The following is an 18,711-nucleotide window of genomic DNA, read 5'->3' on the forward strand; positions in this document are numbered from 1 at the left end:
ATGACTCAAACAGTGTCTGCATGTAGGGCTCAATAATCTATAGTTCATAAAAGCTTCCCAAGTGATTCTGATACATAATCAGTTTGGGAACCGACTGCAACACTGTTTAATGGACAGAGTTAATTGCAAAACAGAGAAGACTAGAAATAGTTTAGTGATTTAGAGACGAACCACAAAGTAGTGTACATCTTGGGAAAAATTTTATTAGTGGCCCACCTCTTCACACCCACTGTGACATATAATTAAAATCCAGAAATGCCCACTTCAAAAGTTTTCACCCTAGCCACATCAATCATGGCCTCCCGAAACATGGGCAGGGTCATGCACATCAGTTAATCCCCTAAGGCGAAGAGTCCTATTTACAAAGTCAGACAAGTCCACAAAGGACTTTTCTCTTGGGATGTGCTTATCTTTATACCTGCACATATATGGCAGAGCTCCAATCCGTTGGCCTTAAAAGAAAAGTATCTTTTCTACTCAACTTTCTCTGAAAAGGGGCTAGTTTGTAAGTTGCTCTTCAAAAACCAGGTTTGAAATATTAAGTGATATGTTCACTATCCTAATCTTTAAAAAGTCACTGTGGTCATGCACATACCCAAAGGTGACCATCACAAACTGCCCACTTTAATAACATCTATAGATGAGTAAAAATCTCTGAAAATGCTTGATCCTTCTTGATGGCCTGAGTATCACACACTGGGAAATGCTGGACCTCCATACGTAGTTTAAGGTGGACCAGGACACTTAACCGATGGAGCCTCTCAGGTGCCCCTGGAATAAATACATTTTTAACTGGTGCCTTCCTTAATGAAACAGCTCACAGCAGACTGGGCCCACCATTCTGATGACAGGCAAACACTTCCTATGGACCTAGCCTGGTCTGGTAAGGAGTTTCTACTTAGCTGGCTTTGGGTGTTCAAATCTTTAATAGTCCCTGAAACACTTCAGATGACAATGAGTTTCCTCCCGTGTGAAACAATTCCCATTTTTCTTGTACATCTGAAAATGAGACCCATCACATCTTTACTATGTAAATAATAACTGCCTGATTCTCATAAGAGGAAATACAGTATGTATTGTTTCTTTGAGCAAGAGATTTTTATCAGCTGAATTTGCTTCACAGTTAAATGCTGAGACGTCACCGAGTAATGTGCTACTTCTGTAAAACTATAGTCCTTGGGAACCAGATTCTAACAGACTTCCAATTTCTCAACCTGTCTTCCTTCCACAAAAGAATTCCTGAGCGAATATATCTGTGTTGAAACTACAGGGTGGGCTGTTTTCAACAATTTAAAAAGAAAATACAAGTATCACAAACATGCCCTTAAATCAGCGCTACTTAAATAGTGTGTTCTGGGCACAGCAGCACTGGGGTGTCCTGGGAGCTTATGAGTAACACACAATCACAGGCCTCATTCCAGACCTAGTGAACCAGAATCTACATTTTACCTGTGTTCCCAGGTAAGCACACCGGAGTCTGAGAAGCACCATCTTAAACAGTCTTCTAGAATCGGCTACTCTGCACCCTGATACCACGTATGAAAAGATCCTCCCTTCCCACCTCACCCAAGTGTCTTTAAACTGACTTTTAAGCCTTATACAAATATCACTATTAACAAATTCATTTTAAAAGCCCAGGACCCAACTCTACAGAGTCTGATTAAATTAGTCTATGGTGGGGCCTCAGCAAGGATTTGTTTTAACCACCCCCCGCCCCCCGCCTCCTGCAAAGTAATTCTCATGTGTGTGAGAAGCACTGACATCAAGTACTCTCTCTCTACCCAGCTGCTTTTCAATGCCAAGTTGTTACCAATTTATAGCACACCAAGAGAATCTGTTTATGGAGGATTCTCAAATGCTCTCAGGCACCAGAGTCACATGGTGGGTTTGCTCAAGCACAGATCACTGGGCCCCATCTCCAGAGCTTCTGAGTCAGTGGGCCCGAATTGGTAAGTGGGACCCCCCCCAGAATTTGCATTTCTAGCAAGTACCCAAGTGATACAGATGCTACTGGGGGGGGGGGACACACTTTGGGAAGCACAGATAATATAACACCATGGAAAGCTATCTGAGAACACAACACTGAAGGCTCTGTGCATTTGCCTGGGTGGCTAGTTTTTAAGAGCATTTTGGATCTGAGTATCCTTCCCAGGGCCAGGAGGCTACGCTCCTGACTTGATCAGGGAAAAAACGTGAAGATTTAATTCAGCACAGTCTCAGCACAGACCCAACAGTTCAGCATCCACTATATAACAAATACCCTGATGGCTGATGAGGATGGCAAAGAAATCCAGCTATTAGAACTAAAATAATTCCATCTACCTGGCTTCCATCATAACAACATTGACAAATAACATCGTGGTCACGTAAATATTTCACTCACCAAACCCCACAGAGCACCCGGAGAGGTAGCAGTGATCGTAGCTGCTCTGGGCGTATTGTACATTAAGGCCAGTTCACCGAAACTCCCACGATTGTCGTAGTTACCAACACACCTTCCAACACCATCGCATTTCACATAAATATCAAACGTTCCTCTGTTGGACATATGAAAAGTAAGAGGTAAAAATAATTCAAGCAAAATCTCATCACTATCAAACATAATTTCAGAGAAGAGCCCTGTGCAAGAAAAATCCCATTTCCAGCTTCCCTTTCTCCTCTGTTGGTTGACAAGGAATAAAAGGGCATCAGTATGTGCCAGAGACAACATCTGTGCCAGACAAGCAGGAAGACACCATCACCTAGATGAGGGTAAGGACCATACATGGGTCTGTGGTGGAAAAAGAGACTAAACAATAAAAGTTTACAATAAAATAAATGATGGAAATAGAAGACTACAACCAAATAGTGTATGTGTAGGCATCCTTCTGAAGGAATGTATATGAAACAAAGCTGTCTGTATTTATCTCTGAGCATTAAGAATAGTGAAAGATTCTAGAATGTTCACTACCTAATTAAAGAGGTTCTGTCTCCCACATGAACATGTATTACTTCTGAAATGAGAGGAAAATACTTTTCTTTTTTAAAATGTTGATTTATTTTGAGGGGGGCAGGCAGGGGGTGGTGGGCAGAGAGAAACTCCCAAGCAGGCTCTGCACTGTCAGCATGGAGCCCGACGCCGGGCTCGAACTCACAAACCGTGAGATCGTGACCTGAGCTGAAATCAAGAATCAGACACTCAACCAACTGAGCCACCCATGCGGCCCAGAAGAAAATAACTTTAAAAAAAAACATACAGCTCTAACAATTTGGTCAGCACCATTGTACAACACTTACAAGGGTCCTTTATAATCTAAGGGGGGGCCAGCAAAGCATGGCCCACAGACTGGCTGCCTGCTTTCATGAATCAAGTTTTACTGGAACACAGACGCACGGGTTTGTTTACGGCTTACTGATCACTGATATGTACTGCCACAACAGAGCTGAGTAGTTGTGACGGAGACCACAAGGCCTACAAAGCCTAAAAAATTTACTAGAGCTCTTTACATCACTTGGCCCTTTATTGTAGACTGACACCCCAATCTAAAGCAAAAAGTGGTAGAAATTCAGACTATCTGATTCTGGTCTTTCTGTAGGTCTTTTTATTCTGTGCTTATCTTTTATTTGGGTTCTTATTCTAGGCAAGTAACACTCAGTCTGCATGGCACTGTGCTACATATTTGACAGATCCTCTCTCTATATAACTGCATTCTTCTTGCGGAGGACTGTCTTTCCACACACTGTATTTTATCAGAGAACATGGCTTCAAGGCTGGCCGAAACACCAGGAGGGCAGCTGGCAGAAGTTCTTTGCCTTTATCGTGTTGGTTAAACCCTTAACAAAAACAGAGAGAGCTTTGAAGATTAGAAAAGGATTATGAATGATAAGGATACAACAAAAGCAAAAACAAAAAAACGTTAGAAACTAGACAAAGATACTAATAAGAGAATAACTGGCTTGTATATTCATGGACAGAATGGCTTTTCAAGGATACCTTCTAAAATTTGTTTCATGACTGTTTTTCAAGTACAGATTACTTCTTCTCTTGGCACTATCTACACTTGCACTAAACACGTTCTCTACATTTCCTCCTTTGAACAGAATAAAATACACAACAAATGTGCTGATGAGAAGTAAAATAACTATCAGTCACCTGTGATCACGTCAGTCTATAATCTGTACTGCCTTTTCATATAGATTTCTTCCCTGATAACATGAGGGGTCAGGCAGTGTGAAGCCGTGGAAAGACCACAAACAGTGGCCAAGAGACGTGTATGCTGGGCTGGCTGACTTTAACTGACTACTGTCACTTCCCTGTGCCTGGGAGTTTTCACCTGACAAATGGGTGATGAGGAGCTAAAAGAAAAGGGAAATGTAAGGGAGTTTTTAACCACATTTGGGTTTCTCATATACCCCTACAGTTAAATACACTTTAAAAGCTGAGGGAATTTCTGAGGTGTTTCACTGATGACAGCTGTTAATGACACGAAGATCAAGACTTTAATTTACGTATGGGATAAATGGGTCTGTTCTAAAATCGGAGAGCTCACCCTAGCCCTGGCTACCATCTTGCCAACAGCTCTACAGGTCACTGAGGCATTAGGGATGAGGGAATGTAGGAGTCAGCGAGCACCCTCGATGCGGAGAGCATGCTTGATCACTGATGTAGGAGGGCCGAGTCAAGAAACGAGGCCTGTGCAGACACATGGCTGCGATTTTCTGCAAGGTGCTGAGTTGAACACAACTCTACTCAGAGCAACAAATATAACCCAATGAACCGGCAGGGAGGAGTCCTGTGTTGCACCTGGAATGGGAAGGGCAGAGGATGCCAATGGTCTCATAAACACTTTATCATCGCTTTCCAAAAGCGAAGACCTAAAGACTCAGTTCAGACTGCTCTGCCATTAACAGTTTAGGGCTCTTACCTAATTGTCACTTAAAGCACATGGTTCGCTGATCAAGTAAAGCACCACTTAAGTTTTCTGAAATTACATTTTCAGTACGAACACATGCCTTCTCACTGAAATAAAATAATTTCTCTACAGTGCTTTAAAATCACTTCTCTATAATGCTTTTAATGCACAAGAATGCAGAACAATTTCTGGAAAGAGCATAAACTACTCTCTCCTACCATGGGCGTATTTTACTTTAGAGTTCATTAAAAAAAAAAAGAACCTTTTAAAAAACATAACAGAGGTTGAGTTATAGGATTCGACACCCCCAAGGCCGTGCTCTGCTTCCGTCCTAACTATAACAGGCGTCCTCTCCAGCAGAAGTTAATAAATGAGGTAGCTCGCAGGAAATGACTGGGATTTATAGATTTCACAAACCAATATCATCAGTTCTTCTATAAACTATGCCTTCTTCCGTGCTCTAAGGTGATTTCACCACACATATTCACAGCAGGTTTCTGGTGCCTGTTATGTAGTACTAAAAATAAAGAGGTAACAGCAACGATCAAATATTAATTTGCCAGTCATTAGGAGAACCGCTGAGATTTTACACGAGACGTTCATTACATTGCATCAGTGAAGTTACGCGAGACTTACCGATCGATCACGTAGAAGTTGTCACCATCATCGCCTTGATCAATTACATGCTCCCCTTCTTTGACCAATTTTTCAAACATGGCATCTAACACTTGAGACATCTGCTCCTATTTTTTTTTAAAGAAAAGATACAATCCTTATGTTTATCTGTAATATGTTCTCTTGGCTAACCATAATCAGCTTCATATTTCTGTGAACAAGCTCAAAGAAATCGAAATGCCATCACTGCCACTAAGTGTTACAAAACACACACACACACACACACACACACACACACAGAGTCCTCCTTACCACATACAAATAAGAAGATTATATATTTCCTCTTATATTCAGTGCCTGAATGAAAGTAATTATAATTGGCTACCTCAGAATACTTCAGTGCAAAGATCACTAATATACTGAAAAATGAAACACCAAACCACCATATACGTTAAATGTGAAATATAATCTGGGCAATTAAAATACCTAGGTTAGTAAAGAACTATTGCAAATGTCTTTCCAAGATCCTTGTTTTTAAAACTTCCCTATATTAGTCATCACTAGAATTTATATAGAGATTACCTAAATAACTTACTGAATTCAAATTCTAACTCCAATCCTTTTTGGTTTAGCACCAAAACCAAAATAGAACGGAACAGAAAAACAACAAAAGCAAAACCAAAAATGACTGTGGCAAATTTTTTATCACTCTTCTTTGTCACTAAGGTTCTCCTCAAGAAGCAACCTTTCGCCTCGCTAGGACAGATTTATTAAAACGGAAGCCAGAAACCTCAAACTATTCTCCAACAACTATTAAAACTATATAAAATTTTTATTCTGCTAAAGCATGGTTGACAAGGCTTAAGGATAAACTTCAGCTAGTGAGAATAAACTAGGTGAAGAAACCTTTCCTCAGAATACAGGAATAATTTGAAGACCCTAGAATACACAAAAGAGCTCAGTGTTTCTCAAACTATGTTCTGTGGTACCCAGGGATTTAGTGGAGGCACTTCAGTGATTGAGTCTGTAAAGAGTTGATTTAATTGCATCCTTAAAGTGTATTTTAGCCATTAAATATTAAAACTAATGGCAATCAAAATGTTCAGATGAATTATATATACAAAATGTTTTCATGAGGTAACATTTCCCATAAAAGTATCCATGGTTAAGTGAACAATTCAGTGGCCACAAAAAGTTGTGCAACCGTCACTTCTTAGTTCCAAAACATTTTCACTGCGCCCCAAAACCCTGTGCCCACCAAGCAGTCACTTGCTATTCTCCCCTCCCACTAGCTCCTGGCAACACCTACTTGTTTTCTGTCTCCATGGATTCACCTAATCTGGATATTTCATATAATGCAATCATACAACGTATGACCTTACCCATCGACTATTTCACTTAGTGAACGTAAGTAAGGTTTTCAAGGTCTGTCCTTGTTCTAGGTCTATCATACTTCATTCCTCCTTATGGAGGGATGATACTCCACTGTAAATATATCATAATGTTTATCCACTCATCCATCAATGAACACTTGGATTGTTGACATGTTGGGCATGAATATTGAACATTCATATTCAAGTATTTGTTTGAATATCTATGTTGATTCTTCTGGGTTATACCCAGGAGTGGAGCTGCTGAATTCTATGGTAATTCTGTGTTTAACTTTTTAAGAAACTGCCAAGCTGTTTTCCACAGTGCCTAAACCAGTTTCTTTCCCACCAGCAATGTACTAGGGTTTCTGTTTCTCCATATCCTCACCAACACTTGTTATTTTCCTTTAAAAAAAAAAAAATTACCCACCCTAGTGAGGCTGCACTGGTATTTCATTGAGGTTTTGACTGACATTTCCCCAATGACTGGCCATGTTGAGGATTTTTTCACGTGCTTATTGGTCACTTGTAAATCTTTTTTGGAGAAATGTCTATTCAAGTATTTTGCCCAGTTTTAAGTTAGGTTGTTGTTTGGTTGTTGGATTGTAAGAGTTTTTTATAGATTTTGGAGATCATGCCCTTATATATATGATTTGCAAATATTTTCTATTTAGCAAAATGTCTTTCATTTTTTTTCATAATGTCCTTTGATGCACAAAATTTTTATTTTTTATGAAGTCCAATTTCTTTCTTTTCATATTCCTGTTTTTGGTGTCTCCCTAAATCCAAGGTCATGAACACTTACCCTTGTGTTTTCTTCGAAGAGTTTTTATAGTTTGGGAGCTTACATTTAAGGTCTTGGATCCACTTTGAGTTAATCTTTGTGTACAGTGTAAAGGAGGGGTCCAACCTGGTTCTTCTGTGTGTGGATGTCCAGTTGCCTCAGCACCATTTGCTGAAGAGACTGTTCTTTTCCCCATTGAATGGTCTTGGCACTCTTGTCAAAATCAAATGGACATCAGATCAAATGTATCAATCAAAACTATAGGGTTTGTTTGTAGACTCTCAATTCTACTCCTTGGTTCTATGTGTCTGCCCACGCCAGTAGCACATTATTTTTATTATTGGAGCTCTGTAGTAAAATTTTTGAAACTGGCAAGTGTGAGTCCTGAACTTTGTTCTTCTTTTTCAATGTTATTTTGATGATGCGGGTCCTCCTTTGTTATACAATTTTAATAAATCAGACAACAGCAAAATGTTAATGTGTTTTCTTGATATGGCTTTATAATATATAAATGTTACCAATTTAAACTTTTTTTTTTTTTTTAAATATTTTTTTTTTTTTTCAACGTTTATTTATTTTTGGGACAGAGAGAGACAGAGCATGAACGGGGGAGGGGCAGAGAGAGAGGGAGACACAGAATGGGAAACAGGCTCCAGGCTCCAGGCTCTGAGCCATCAGCCCAGAGCCCGACGCGGGGCTCGAACTCACAGACCGCGAGATCGTGACCTGGCTGAAGTCGGACGCTTAACCGACTGCGCCACCCAGGCGCCCCACCAATTTAAACTTTTATAAATAGTGATACAAATAATTTTTTAAAAGAATATGGAACTTCCATAAATACAGATTATTGTTCAGTAAAAAAAAAGAACTGGGCAGAACGCTGTGGGAAGTTTGCTGCCAACAAAATTTAAAAATAATACACTGATCTTTTACCTCTTTGCTTAGGTTTATTCCTAGGTATCTTACGGATTTTGGTGCAACTATAAATGGGATCAATTCCTTGATTTCTCTTTCTGCTGCTTCAGTATTGGCATAATGAAATGCAACATATTTCTGTACATTGATTTTATATCCTACAACTTTGATGAATTCATGTATCAGTTATAGTAATTTTTGGTGGAGTCTTCGGGGTTTTCTACCTAAAGGATCATGGTGTCTGAGAGTAGTCAAAGTTTGACCTCTTTCTTGCTGATTTAAATGCCTTTTATTTCTTTTTGTTGTTTGAATGCCAAGGCTAGGACTTCCATTGTTAAATAACAATGGTGAGAGTGAACATTCCTGTCTTGTTCTTGACCACAGAGGAAAAGCTCTCAGGTTTTCCCCATTGAGGATGATATTAGCTGTGGGTCTTTAATATTTGCATCAAAATCCTAGAGAACACAGGCAGCAACCTCTTTGACCTTGGCCATAGCAACTTCTTTCTAGACACATTGCCAGAGGCAAAGAAAACAAAAGCAAAAATTATCTACTGGGACTTCATCAATATAAAAAGCTTCTGCACAGCAAAGGAAGCAATCAACAAAACTAAAAGGCAGCCTATGGAATGGGAGAAGATATTTGCAAATGGCATATCAGATAAAGAGTTAGTATCTAAAATCTATAAAGAACTTATTAAACTCAACACCCAAAAAACAAATAATACGGTTAAAAAATGGGCATAAGGTATGAACTGACAGTTTTTCAAAGAAGACATCCAGATGGCTAACAGACACAAAGAAAGATGTTCAACATCACTCATCATCAGGGAAATACAAAATCAAAACACACTGAGATACCACCTGACACCTGTCAGAAAGGCTAAAATTAACAAATGTCGCCAAGGATGTGGAGAAAGAGGAACCTTCTTACACTGTTGGTGGGAATGCAAACTGGTGCAGCCATTGTGGAAAACAGTATGGAGGTTCCTCAAAAAGTTAAAGATAGAACTACCCTAAGACCCAGTAATTGCACTACTAGGTATTACCCAAAGGATACAAAAATACAAATTTGAAGGAGCACATGCAACCCAATGTTTATAGCAGCAGCATTATCAACAATAGCTAAATTATGGAAGGAACCCAAGTGTCCATCAACTAATGAATGGATAAAGAAGATGTGGTAAGTACGTATGTGTGTGTGTGTGTGTGTGTGTGTGTGTGTGACACACACACACACAATGGAATATTACTTCACCATCAAAAAGAATGAAATCATACCATTTGCAATGATGTGGATGGAGCTACTATTATGCTAAGTGAAATAAGTCAGTCAGAGAAAGACAAATACCATATGATTTCACTCACATGTGGAATTTAAGAAACAAAACAGGGGCGCCTGGGTGGCTCAGTCAGTTAAGCATCCAACTCTTGGTTTTGGCTCAGTCATGATCTCATAGCTCATGAGTTCAAGCACCACACTGGGCTCTGTGCTGACAGTGTAGAGCCTGCTTGGGATTTTCTGTCTCCCTCTCTCTCTGTCCCTCTTCTACTCTCTCTCTCTCAAAATAAATAAACTTATAATAATAATAACAGAAGGAAAAAAAGAGTGGGGAGCGGGGAAACAAACCATAAGAGACTCTTAAATATAGGGAACAAACTAAGGGTTGCTGGAGGGAAGTTGGCGGGGGTTGGGGGGGGATGGGCTAAATGGTTGATGGGCATTAAGGAAGGCACTTGTGATGAGCACTGAGTGTCATATGTAAGTAATGAATTACTAAATTCTATTCCTGAAACCAATTTTACCATATTAACTAACTAGAATTTAAATTAAAACTTGAAAAATACAAAAACAAAACAATGTACTGATCTATACATAGTATAACCCTAAAGAAATACCATGAGAACACTAAAAGAACATGGCTCCTGAGAAGCTGGGCTGCTGGAAGGCAGGGGTGGAAGGGGGATTTCCTTCCCTTGACTATTCTTTTATTCTTTTTTTAAATAAACGTTATTATTTATTTTGAGAGAGAGAGAGAGAGAGGAAGAGAGGTACATATGTGCAAGTGTGTGAGGGAGGGGCAGAGAGAGAGAACCCCAAGCAGACTCCGTTCTGTCAGTGCAGAAACCATTGTGCAGTTCGATCTCAGGAACCGCAAGATCCAGACCTGAGCTGAAACCAAGACCCAGAAGCTCCAACTGACTGAGCCATGCAGGCACCCCTCCTCTTTCGTTCTTTTTGAATTTTTATAAATTGAATATGCATGTGGACTTAAAAATTTTTTTTAATTTTTTTAATGTTTACTTTTGAGAGACAGAGAGAGAGCAGGGGAAGGGTGGAGAGAGGGAGACACAGAATCTGAAGTAGGCTCCAGGCTCTGAGCTGTCAGCACAGAGCCTGGCACGGGGCTCAAACCCACAGACTGTGAGATCATGGCCTGAGCCCAAGTCAGAAGCTCAACAGACTAAGCCACCCAGGTGCGCCTAAAAAATTTAATTAATAAAAAAAGCCAAATTCTCCATTGAAACAGAGAACATACTACTGCATCTTCACGTGGGCTAAGAAAAGCTTCTGGAGGAATGATAGAGGTGGTCTGCAGGAAATGGTTTTCATCTCCCCACCCCCCAGTTCCTGTGTGAGCGCTGGCACCTACGTGGAAAAGAGCAGCCCCTGTGGAAGATGAAGCCAATGTGGCAGTAAAACAGTGCTGTCTTGATGTGGTGCTAATTGGCTTCACAGGGACCATTTTATCCAAATGAGTTCATCAACCAGGCAACATATGGTCACCTATCAAAGTTACGAAGTTTGAGTAAATGGTTTACTAATATTTTGTTTTGCTTACTATTTATATTCCAAGTCTTTTAGGCCCGATGGAGAGGGAATATCAGCCTTATTGATTAGCTCTTTCTCTAAATGTCAAATGGGAGAGAAAGATGAAATACATTATTTTTTTTTTGGTCATCTTGGAATGAGCTGCATGTTGGAACATTATAAAGCTTAGGAATTCACATACCGATAGAAAAGTAATTCCTGGTAAAATACAGAACAATCATTTCTTCTAGAACTTCTCAATGTGACAGGTGTCTGTTCTAATCAATCAAAATGCACTTTCCCCATCATTATGCACAGAGTGAAAAGAACTTAGGAAATATTTAATATGCAGAGGTTTTCCCAGTGACTGACAACCACAGTAGGAAATCTACAGCTTATTCTTTGGAACGCAGACCCATGACTGTGCTTGGTGAAAGGTCTCTGACTCATTTCAAAAATAACAATTTACTCTCCATTAATGAAAGAACCTATCAGAGAGCCTAGGAAAATTATTTCAGTTTGTCTCAAATTAGAAATATTGCAGAAGAAAAATGGCCTACTGAGTCGAGCATTGAAATATTCATGAAAAGGATATCTTCAAAGAGATTCATAATTACAAATGCTGTGCTCAATGTATGCATACACAGCACTCCCAGGAAAAAAACGTTCGGAGGCCAAGAAGGTGCCAGATTTCCAAGCTACACAATGACTTCAGGGAATTGAGATGAGATGCTAGATACAAAGCCTAGATCATTCTTCTTATAAGTGAGTAATTACTGCCCCCCCTTTCCTCCTCCAAATTTTCCCATTTCAGAAAAAGGTACCAGCTCATGGTCATTCCAGCGGAGACACTGGGAGGAAGACGTCCTAGACCCTGTGCATCAGGTCACAAATCATCCAGTCCCTAAAAAGTTCCAGCTTCTGCTAATCCTGAATATTTTATGAAACCACCCCTCTTCCCTAAGTCCTTTTTCCCACTTTTCTACCCTCTACCCTGCCACCACAGTGACGTCACACACATTCGATTACTACTTTTGCTGAAAGTATTTCAAGTGTGACTTCCCACTGCCTTCAATAGGCAGCCAACGCTGCAGGGTGGAGGTCAAGAACAGTCCTTTATGACACACCGTGCATGCGCACACACACACACACACCCTATGCTCCCTCCACTGGGTGTCCTCTGCTCCAGGCTCCAGTGAGAACACTCCCTTTTCTTCCCCTGCCAAGTTCCTATTCTACTCATTTTCTGAGGCTCAGCTCAGGTGGCCTCCCCAGCTTCCTGAAACCTCAGGGGGCTGAGAGACCCTCACCCTCTCACAGTGTCCTGACTACATTACAGCATTTCCCATGTTTTACCAAATTGCTTGGTGTGGGTATTTGGATCCCCCATCAAATCGTAAGTTCCAAGAGGACAAGAACCATGCATTTCTGTGGCATCCAACACTTTATACAGGTTTTGGAGCACAGTATGCGGGCACGGCATCAAACTGAAGGGCACTGTTTTATAAGCAGGTTATAGGAGCCAAATATGTCATTCAATGTAAATGCATTTGGGTTACTGTAAAAAAAATGTGTATCATGAGAAACCAGAACACTGTTCAAGACCATAAGCTTAACCTAAAATCTTCAAACTGTCATGTTTGGGGAGGTTTTTTTAATTCCAGGTGGTAATTTGTTGAAAAACATACATTTTTACTCATCTATATTTTGCATCATTCCCAGAAAGATCTGAGATAGTAGGGAAATAAATCAAGACAGTTCAGGCTCAAATTAAAAAAAAAATCTTTTGGAAGCAACTATGTAAATACATTTGCTTCTTCCCTATAAAATATTCAATAATGGTAATTCATGAATTTGCTAATTTTGTGAAGCGGCTTTTTCTTGTTTTTTTCCCTCCCCTATGAGCTGACCTTTGAAAAATATATGCATATTGAAGACCTTCATCAAAGAAGCAAAAGAAGGCTACAAAAAATTACTGTTTATAAAAATAATCACTTTAATTAAATAAAGATGCTCCTTGCCAGAATCTACTAGTAATAGCTTTTAAAAAATTATTTTAAATGCAATTTAATTATTTTATTTATTAAAAAATTTTTTTTAGATTTTTTTTTAAACATTTATTTATTCTTGAGAGACAGAGTATGAGCAGGGGAGGGGCAGAGAGAGAGCGAGACACAGAATATGGAAGCAGGCTTCAGGCTCCGAGCTGTCAGCACCAAGCCCGACACGGGGCTCGAACTCACGAATCGCAAGATCATGACCTAGGCCAAAGTTGGACGCTTAACCGACCGAGCCACCCAGGCGCCCGTATTTAAAATTTTTTTTAATGTTTATTTATTTTGGGGAGAGAACGAGAGACAGAGCATGAGCGGGGGAGGAGCAGAGAGAGAGGGAGACACAGAATCTGAAGTGGGCTCTAGGCTCTGAGCTGTCAGCACAGAGCCCGACATGGGGCTCGAACCCACAAACCATGGGATCATGACCTGAGCTGAAGTCAGACGCTTAACCGACTGAGCCACCCAGGTACCCCAAATTTAATTATTTTAAATGCACTTTTTACAGGGCTTTAAAAGAGTTAAAGCTGAAATGGCAAGAAAAATCAATTTAGAGAACAGAATAGGAAGCATTCCCAGAAAACATGCCTAACAGCTATTTCACTCCCATCTGTTTATCACTTCGTGTACAGGCACCTGAATAGCAATGTCTAGTCATTGCTGATGCATTAAAATGTGGGTTCAATTCAATAGGAAAGTATGCAAACAAAATAACAGGCGGGAGTGCCAAAAACCTGAACTAGAGCATTTTTACATCTGGCCCTAGTGCCTGCTCCTGGAAGCATGGCTGTGGGCCAGGACCATCAGCCTCACCTGGGAGCTGGTGAGAAATGCAGTCTCTCAGGCTCCATGACAGACCTACTGAACGAGACCCTGCATTTTTCACCAGATCCTCTGATGATTTACAGGCGCAGCAGAGCGTGAGAAGCACTGTTTTCAGTGAGCTCTGAAATCCTACCATGTAAAGTTCTAGTTGAAAAATAAAGAATCTGTTTAGCTGAAGGGAAAAACTTCAGCTGAGGATTAATTTTACAGCTGTCTTCCACATGTACCTGAAGGGCAAGAGTTAAATACTAAATTAGTTTAATTCCAATGCCCACCCCCATACACACACAAAGTTGTATCTTTCCACTGGTAATTATTTGGACTCGCACTGGTGGACGATCAATAGAAATCACATAGTTTAGGGGTGACTGGGTGGCTCAGTCGGTTGAGCATCCAACTTCGGCTCAGGTCATAACCTATCTCATGGTTTGTGGGTTCGAGCCCCATGTCAGGCGATGTGCTGACAGCTCAGAGCCTGGAGCCTGTTTCAGATTCTGTGTCTCCCTCTCTCTGCCTCTCCCCCGCTTGCACTCTTTCTCTCAAAATTAAACATTAAAAAAAATAAAGAAAGAAATTACATAGTTTAAGTATCTTTTATTTCACAGAATCATTATCATTCTAGATAAATGAAATATGTGATTATTTGGAAGCCCATCAAAATTTCACAAATTCCCATTAGTCACTTATTCTATCTGTAATTTAATACTACAAGAAAATGTTTCCATTTCTAAACTGAATTCCTATATTTTTCTATCTTAATTTCATTTCTTAATTTTTCATTATTAAACAACCAACACCCCCATTCTTTAGAGCTCACAGTTTTGCAAACTCAGAATTCTAGAGGACCTGAGTCAAACTGGACAAGAACTTGTATGTAATGTGTGGTCCTAAAACAATATCTCCAAAGTCACAAAGTATAATCTGTGTTCCTAGAGGATGTGAAGACACATATGTGGTACTAGAAAAAAAGAATCTTTTTTTTAAATGTTTATTTATTTTTGAGAGAGAGAGAGAGAGAGACAGAGAGAGAGAGACACAGCAAGTGCAAGTGGAGGAGGGGCAGAGAAAGAGGGAGACAGAGGATCTGAAGTGGGCTCCGTGCTGACAGCACAGAGCCCGATGTGGGGCTCAAACCCACGAACCATGAGATCATGACTTGAGCTGAAGGCAGACATATAAGCGACCTAGCCACCCAGGTACCGCAAAACAAAGGATTTTTTAAAAATGTGGCAGGTGTCATATGACCCAGTATAGAAGATTTGGTATAATGCAGTCCCTTCCTCTTTATAAAAATGGCCTTTAGAAGACCTTATCTTTAAAAGAATAGGTGTTAATTTAATGCTTTATTCTCCAGGACATCAATCTGAAAACTATAAAATGCTGCATTTGGCCAACAAAGAAAAGTTGAGGTAAGCTACAAGAGTTGACTCATTTCCCACATTTGGATCATGGCAGCAGGATCATGGCAACCCAAAGGACCACAGAGCAGTGAAGAGGCATAATCTGTGATGAAGGAAAAGAACAATTAAGTCAGAATTCAGGGCAAAACACTGAAAGAGGGTATTCTAGAAAATCACCCAGAACCAAAGACCAGAGATTTCGAAAACCTTACCAAAAAAAAAGAAAGGAAGAAAGAAAGAAATCCCCCTCCTTTGAGGCCAAGTAAAATGTTACCTTTAAAATACGTATAACAGACAAGTCACACATTAAAATGTAATTACTATTACTAGCTGGTAAGAGAGGCAATCCACCACGGGCTCTGCACCATCCTGCACGTTCCTACTGGCTGTACAAAGAATGCAAGGTCCTACCTTCTCTTCATCTGGGCCATTTCTCAGGGCAATGTTTGTAACAAGTAACTTCGAGGGATGACATAATGTCTTCCCCAGACAAGGTGCAGGCAGGCCTGTGAACTCCTAGCTGTGACAACAGAGCACCTCTGAAGCCTGGGGTTGCTCTCCTAGAACACACCCCACTATACACTCAGGCATCCACGGTGGGGCCTTTACATCATCCTGGGTGATGTTAGCTTGTAAAGAGGGTAAAATCTAAGACCCTACCCAGTTCTTCACTCTGACACTGGGAAAAAAAAAAAAAACATTTCTGGTTAGTGAGATTTGTCTTACCGGATCCAGGTTCTTAAACAGCAGAATGTCTTTGCAAGCCTCTTGCAATCGATTCCTTTGATCATCAGTTTTGGGATGTATAATCTAAAAGGATACCAAATTAACAAACAATTAGTCTACTCATCTTACTCGTAAGGGGTGAAATTTCCTAGCAGGATGTTGGAGGGAAGAATGGTCAGTGCTGAGGTTCACTTTAGGTGGCCAGACCTCAGCTAGCAGCTCACTAAGAAAGGTCAAGTAACAGAGCTGATATCTGGGAAGTGGTGCACATTCATCAATTCAGCACTGGAATGGTTTTCAAGAGTGTTTCCCCCAGATTAGCATATTCATTTGGTAAAAGTCTGTGATTGGCTCATCACTAAAGACTCCAAAGCTCCCAGCCAGTAGGAATACACAAAAGGGCAGCAGGTCAAAACAGCTACGCTGAAGATCTGCAGGCTGCCTTCGTTCTGTTTTAATATTCTCTCAATAGCCTTCAATACTGTTTCACACTCTACCACTGAGTGCAATAGTCTTTCAGGATGTTGATCTTCCCTTTGAAACTTGATTGCCTCTAGAAGCTAATTAATTCTTACAAGTATATTGCATTAGATGTTATATACATTTTTATGCACAATGTACCTAACTACCCAGACCAAAGAGTAATTTTCCCAAGGGACCAAGTCAATGCATGCCACCATGCCCAGGGAGTGTGGATTTGAGGAAAAATGAATCCAACAGTCCTGGTGTGCTCAGTTTAGAATGAGCTCAAAGAAAACAAGTGAGGTATATTCTTCTTAAACTGTCATTCCAGAAGGGGGAAGACCAACAGAATGCCCTCTGGAAGTGTGGCCTGTCAACTCTCCAGAGTCCCTTTTGAGTAGCAGAAGCCTCAACCAACTTGAACCAAAAGGCCCACTCTTCTGTGAACACCGGTAGTTTGTAACTATAAAATGAGTAGAGAGGCAAGAGACAGTCCTAAACACAGCAGGCATGGCGTCATCCTGGACCCCGACACACCACCTTTTCCTATTCTAATGCTCAAAGAGTGGCTATGGCAGCTGATGAGCAGGTATCCCAGCCCTTCTGCCACTGGCCCTGCCATCAGCACAGCCATAACCAGGCAGGGGTGAGTTCTGTGCCCATGAATATACCAAAACTCACAATGGGAAATCAGAATCAGTGCTTCAGGCCAATCTCAGGTGGCTAAAAATTGATGAAAATCATAGGCCCAAGAGGAATAAAGGATATTTACAGTTATTCAGGCCTTCCTCGTTTTATTTTCACCTTACTGCGCTTCACAGGTGTGTTTACAAATTGAAGGTGTGTGGTGACCCTGTGTTGAGCAAGTCTGTTGGCACCATTTTTCCAACAGCATTTGCTCACTTTGTCTCTTTGGATTACATTTTGGTAATTCTTAGAATACTTCAAACCTTTTCATTATTACTGTATTTGTTGCGGTGATCTGAGATCAGTTATTAGGATGTGCTGAAAGCTCAGATGATGGCTAGCATTTTTTTGCAAGAAAGTACATAATTAAATAAGACATGGATGTTGTTGTTTTAGACATAATGCTACTGTACATTTAACAGACTGCAACAGAGTGTAAACATAACTTCTTTCTGCGCTGGGAAACCAAAAAGTTCATTTGAGTGGCTTTCTGTAATACACGCTTTATTTCAGTAGTCTGAAACTGAACTCACAGTACCTCCAAGGTATGCCTGTCTGTGTAGCATTTATATACTCCTCAAAAGAGTATTAGCCAGTGGGAGAGGAAGTCATTGCATTTTTTCCCCATATGGGTAAGATATAAGCAAACTTCACCTCAAACTAGATTCTAAGATGACATATGGACACAGAAAAAGCAGACCCTGGTGCCAACTAACTCACTACTTACAACACAAGAAATTTTTTAAATCTGGACATTAAAAAAATTCATGCCAACCAAAATTCCTATCTCCCTACTTCAAATAAGGAAGGCTAACACAATAAAACAGTCACCTCTCACTTCACAAAATCCAACTAGATCTTCAACACTTAAACAATCATAAAATGTCTGCCTGCTGAGAAGCTCTGTCCTCAGAAAAAGTCAGGGATACCATGGCACCCTTGCTGAAATAACTTTCTAGGCCCAAGATGGAGGGATTCCTGCCCAGGGAGCAACGTCAGCAAACCACAATTTAAATAGCTTTCGTGTTCCCGTAAATACTCTGCTGCACCAGAAACATAGCATGGCCAGCAGCCAACCCCCAAAGCCATGCCACCCCGGGCTCTATACTTGTTTCCTTGTTCCTTATTCCTTGCCCTACAAAAGCTTCCTGCCTTCCACCCCATCTTGAA

At 40.4% G+C, this 18,711-nt stretch overlaps 1 protein-coding gene across 2 annotated transcripts in view; it reads right to left on the reverse strand.

Moving 5' to 3' along the window:
- PRKAR2B (protein kinase cAMP-dependent type II regulatory subunit beta) overlaps positions 1-18,711 on the reverse strand; it is a 101,223-nt gene that overhangs the window by 13,109 nt on the left and 69,403 nt on the right. For both annotated transcript variants that reach the window (XM_047841892.1, XM_047841885.1), the window contains exons 4-6: positions 16,393-16,476; positions 5,529-5,635; positions 2,384-2,537 (exon numbers count right to left, since the gene is read on the reverse strand). In XM_047841892.1, coding sequence (XP_047697848.1) covers positions 2,384-2,537; positions 5,529-5,635; positions 16,393-16,476 — 345 coding nt within the window. The remainder of the gene's footprint in view (positions 1-2,383; positions 2,538-5,528; positions 5,636-16,392; positions 16,477-18,711) is intronic.

The sequence above is a fragment of the Prionailurus viverrinus genome, chromosome A2 (assembly GCF_022837055.1).
Source record: "Prionailurus viverrinus isolate Anna chromosome A2, UM_Priviv_1.0, whole genome shotgun sequence".
NCBI lineage: Eukaryota > Metazoa > Chordata > Mammalia > Carnivora > Felidae > Prionailurus > Prionailurus viverrinus.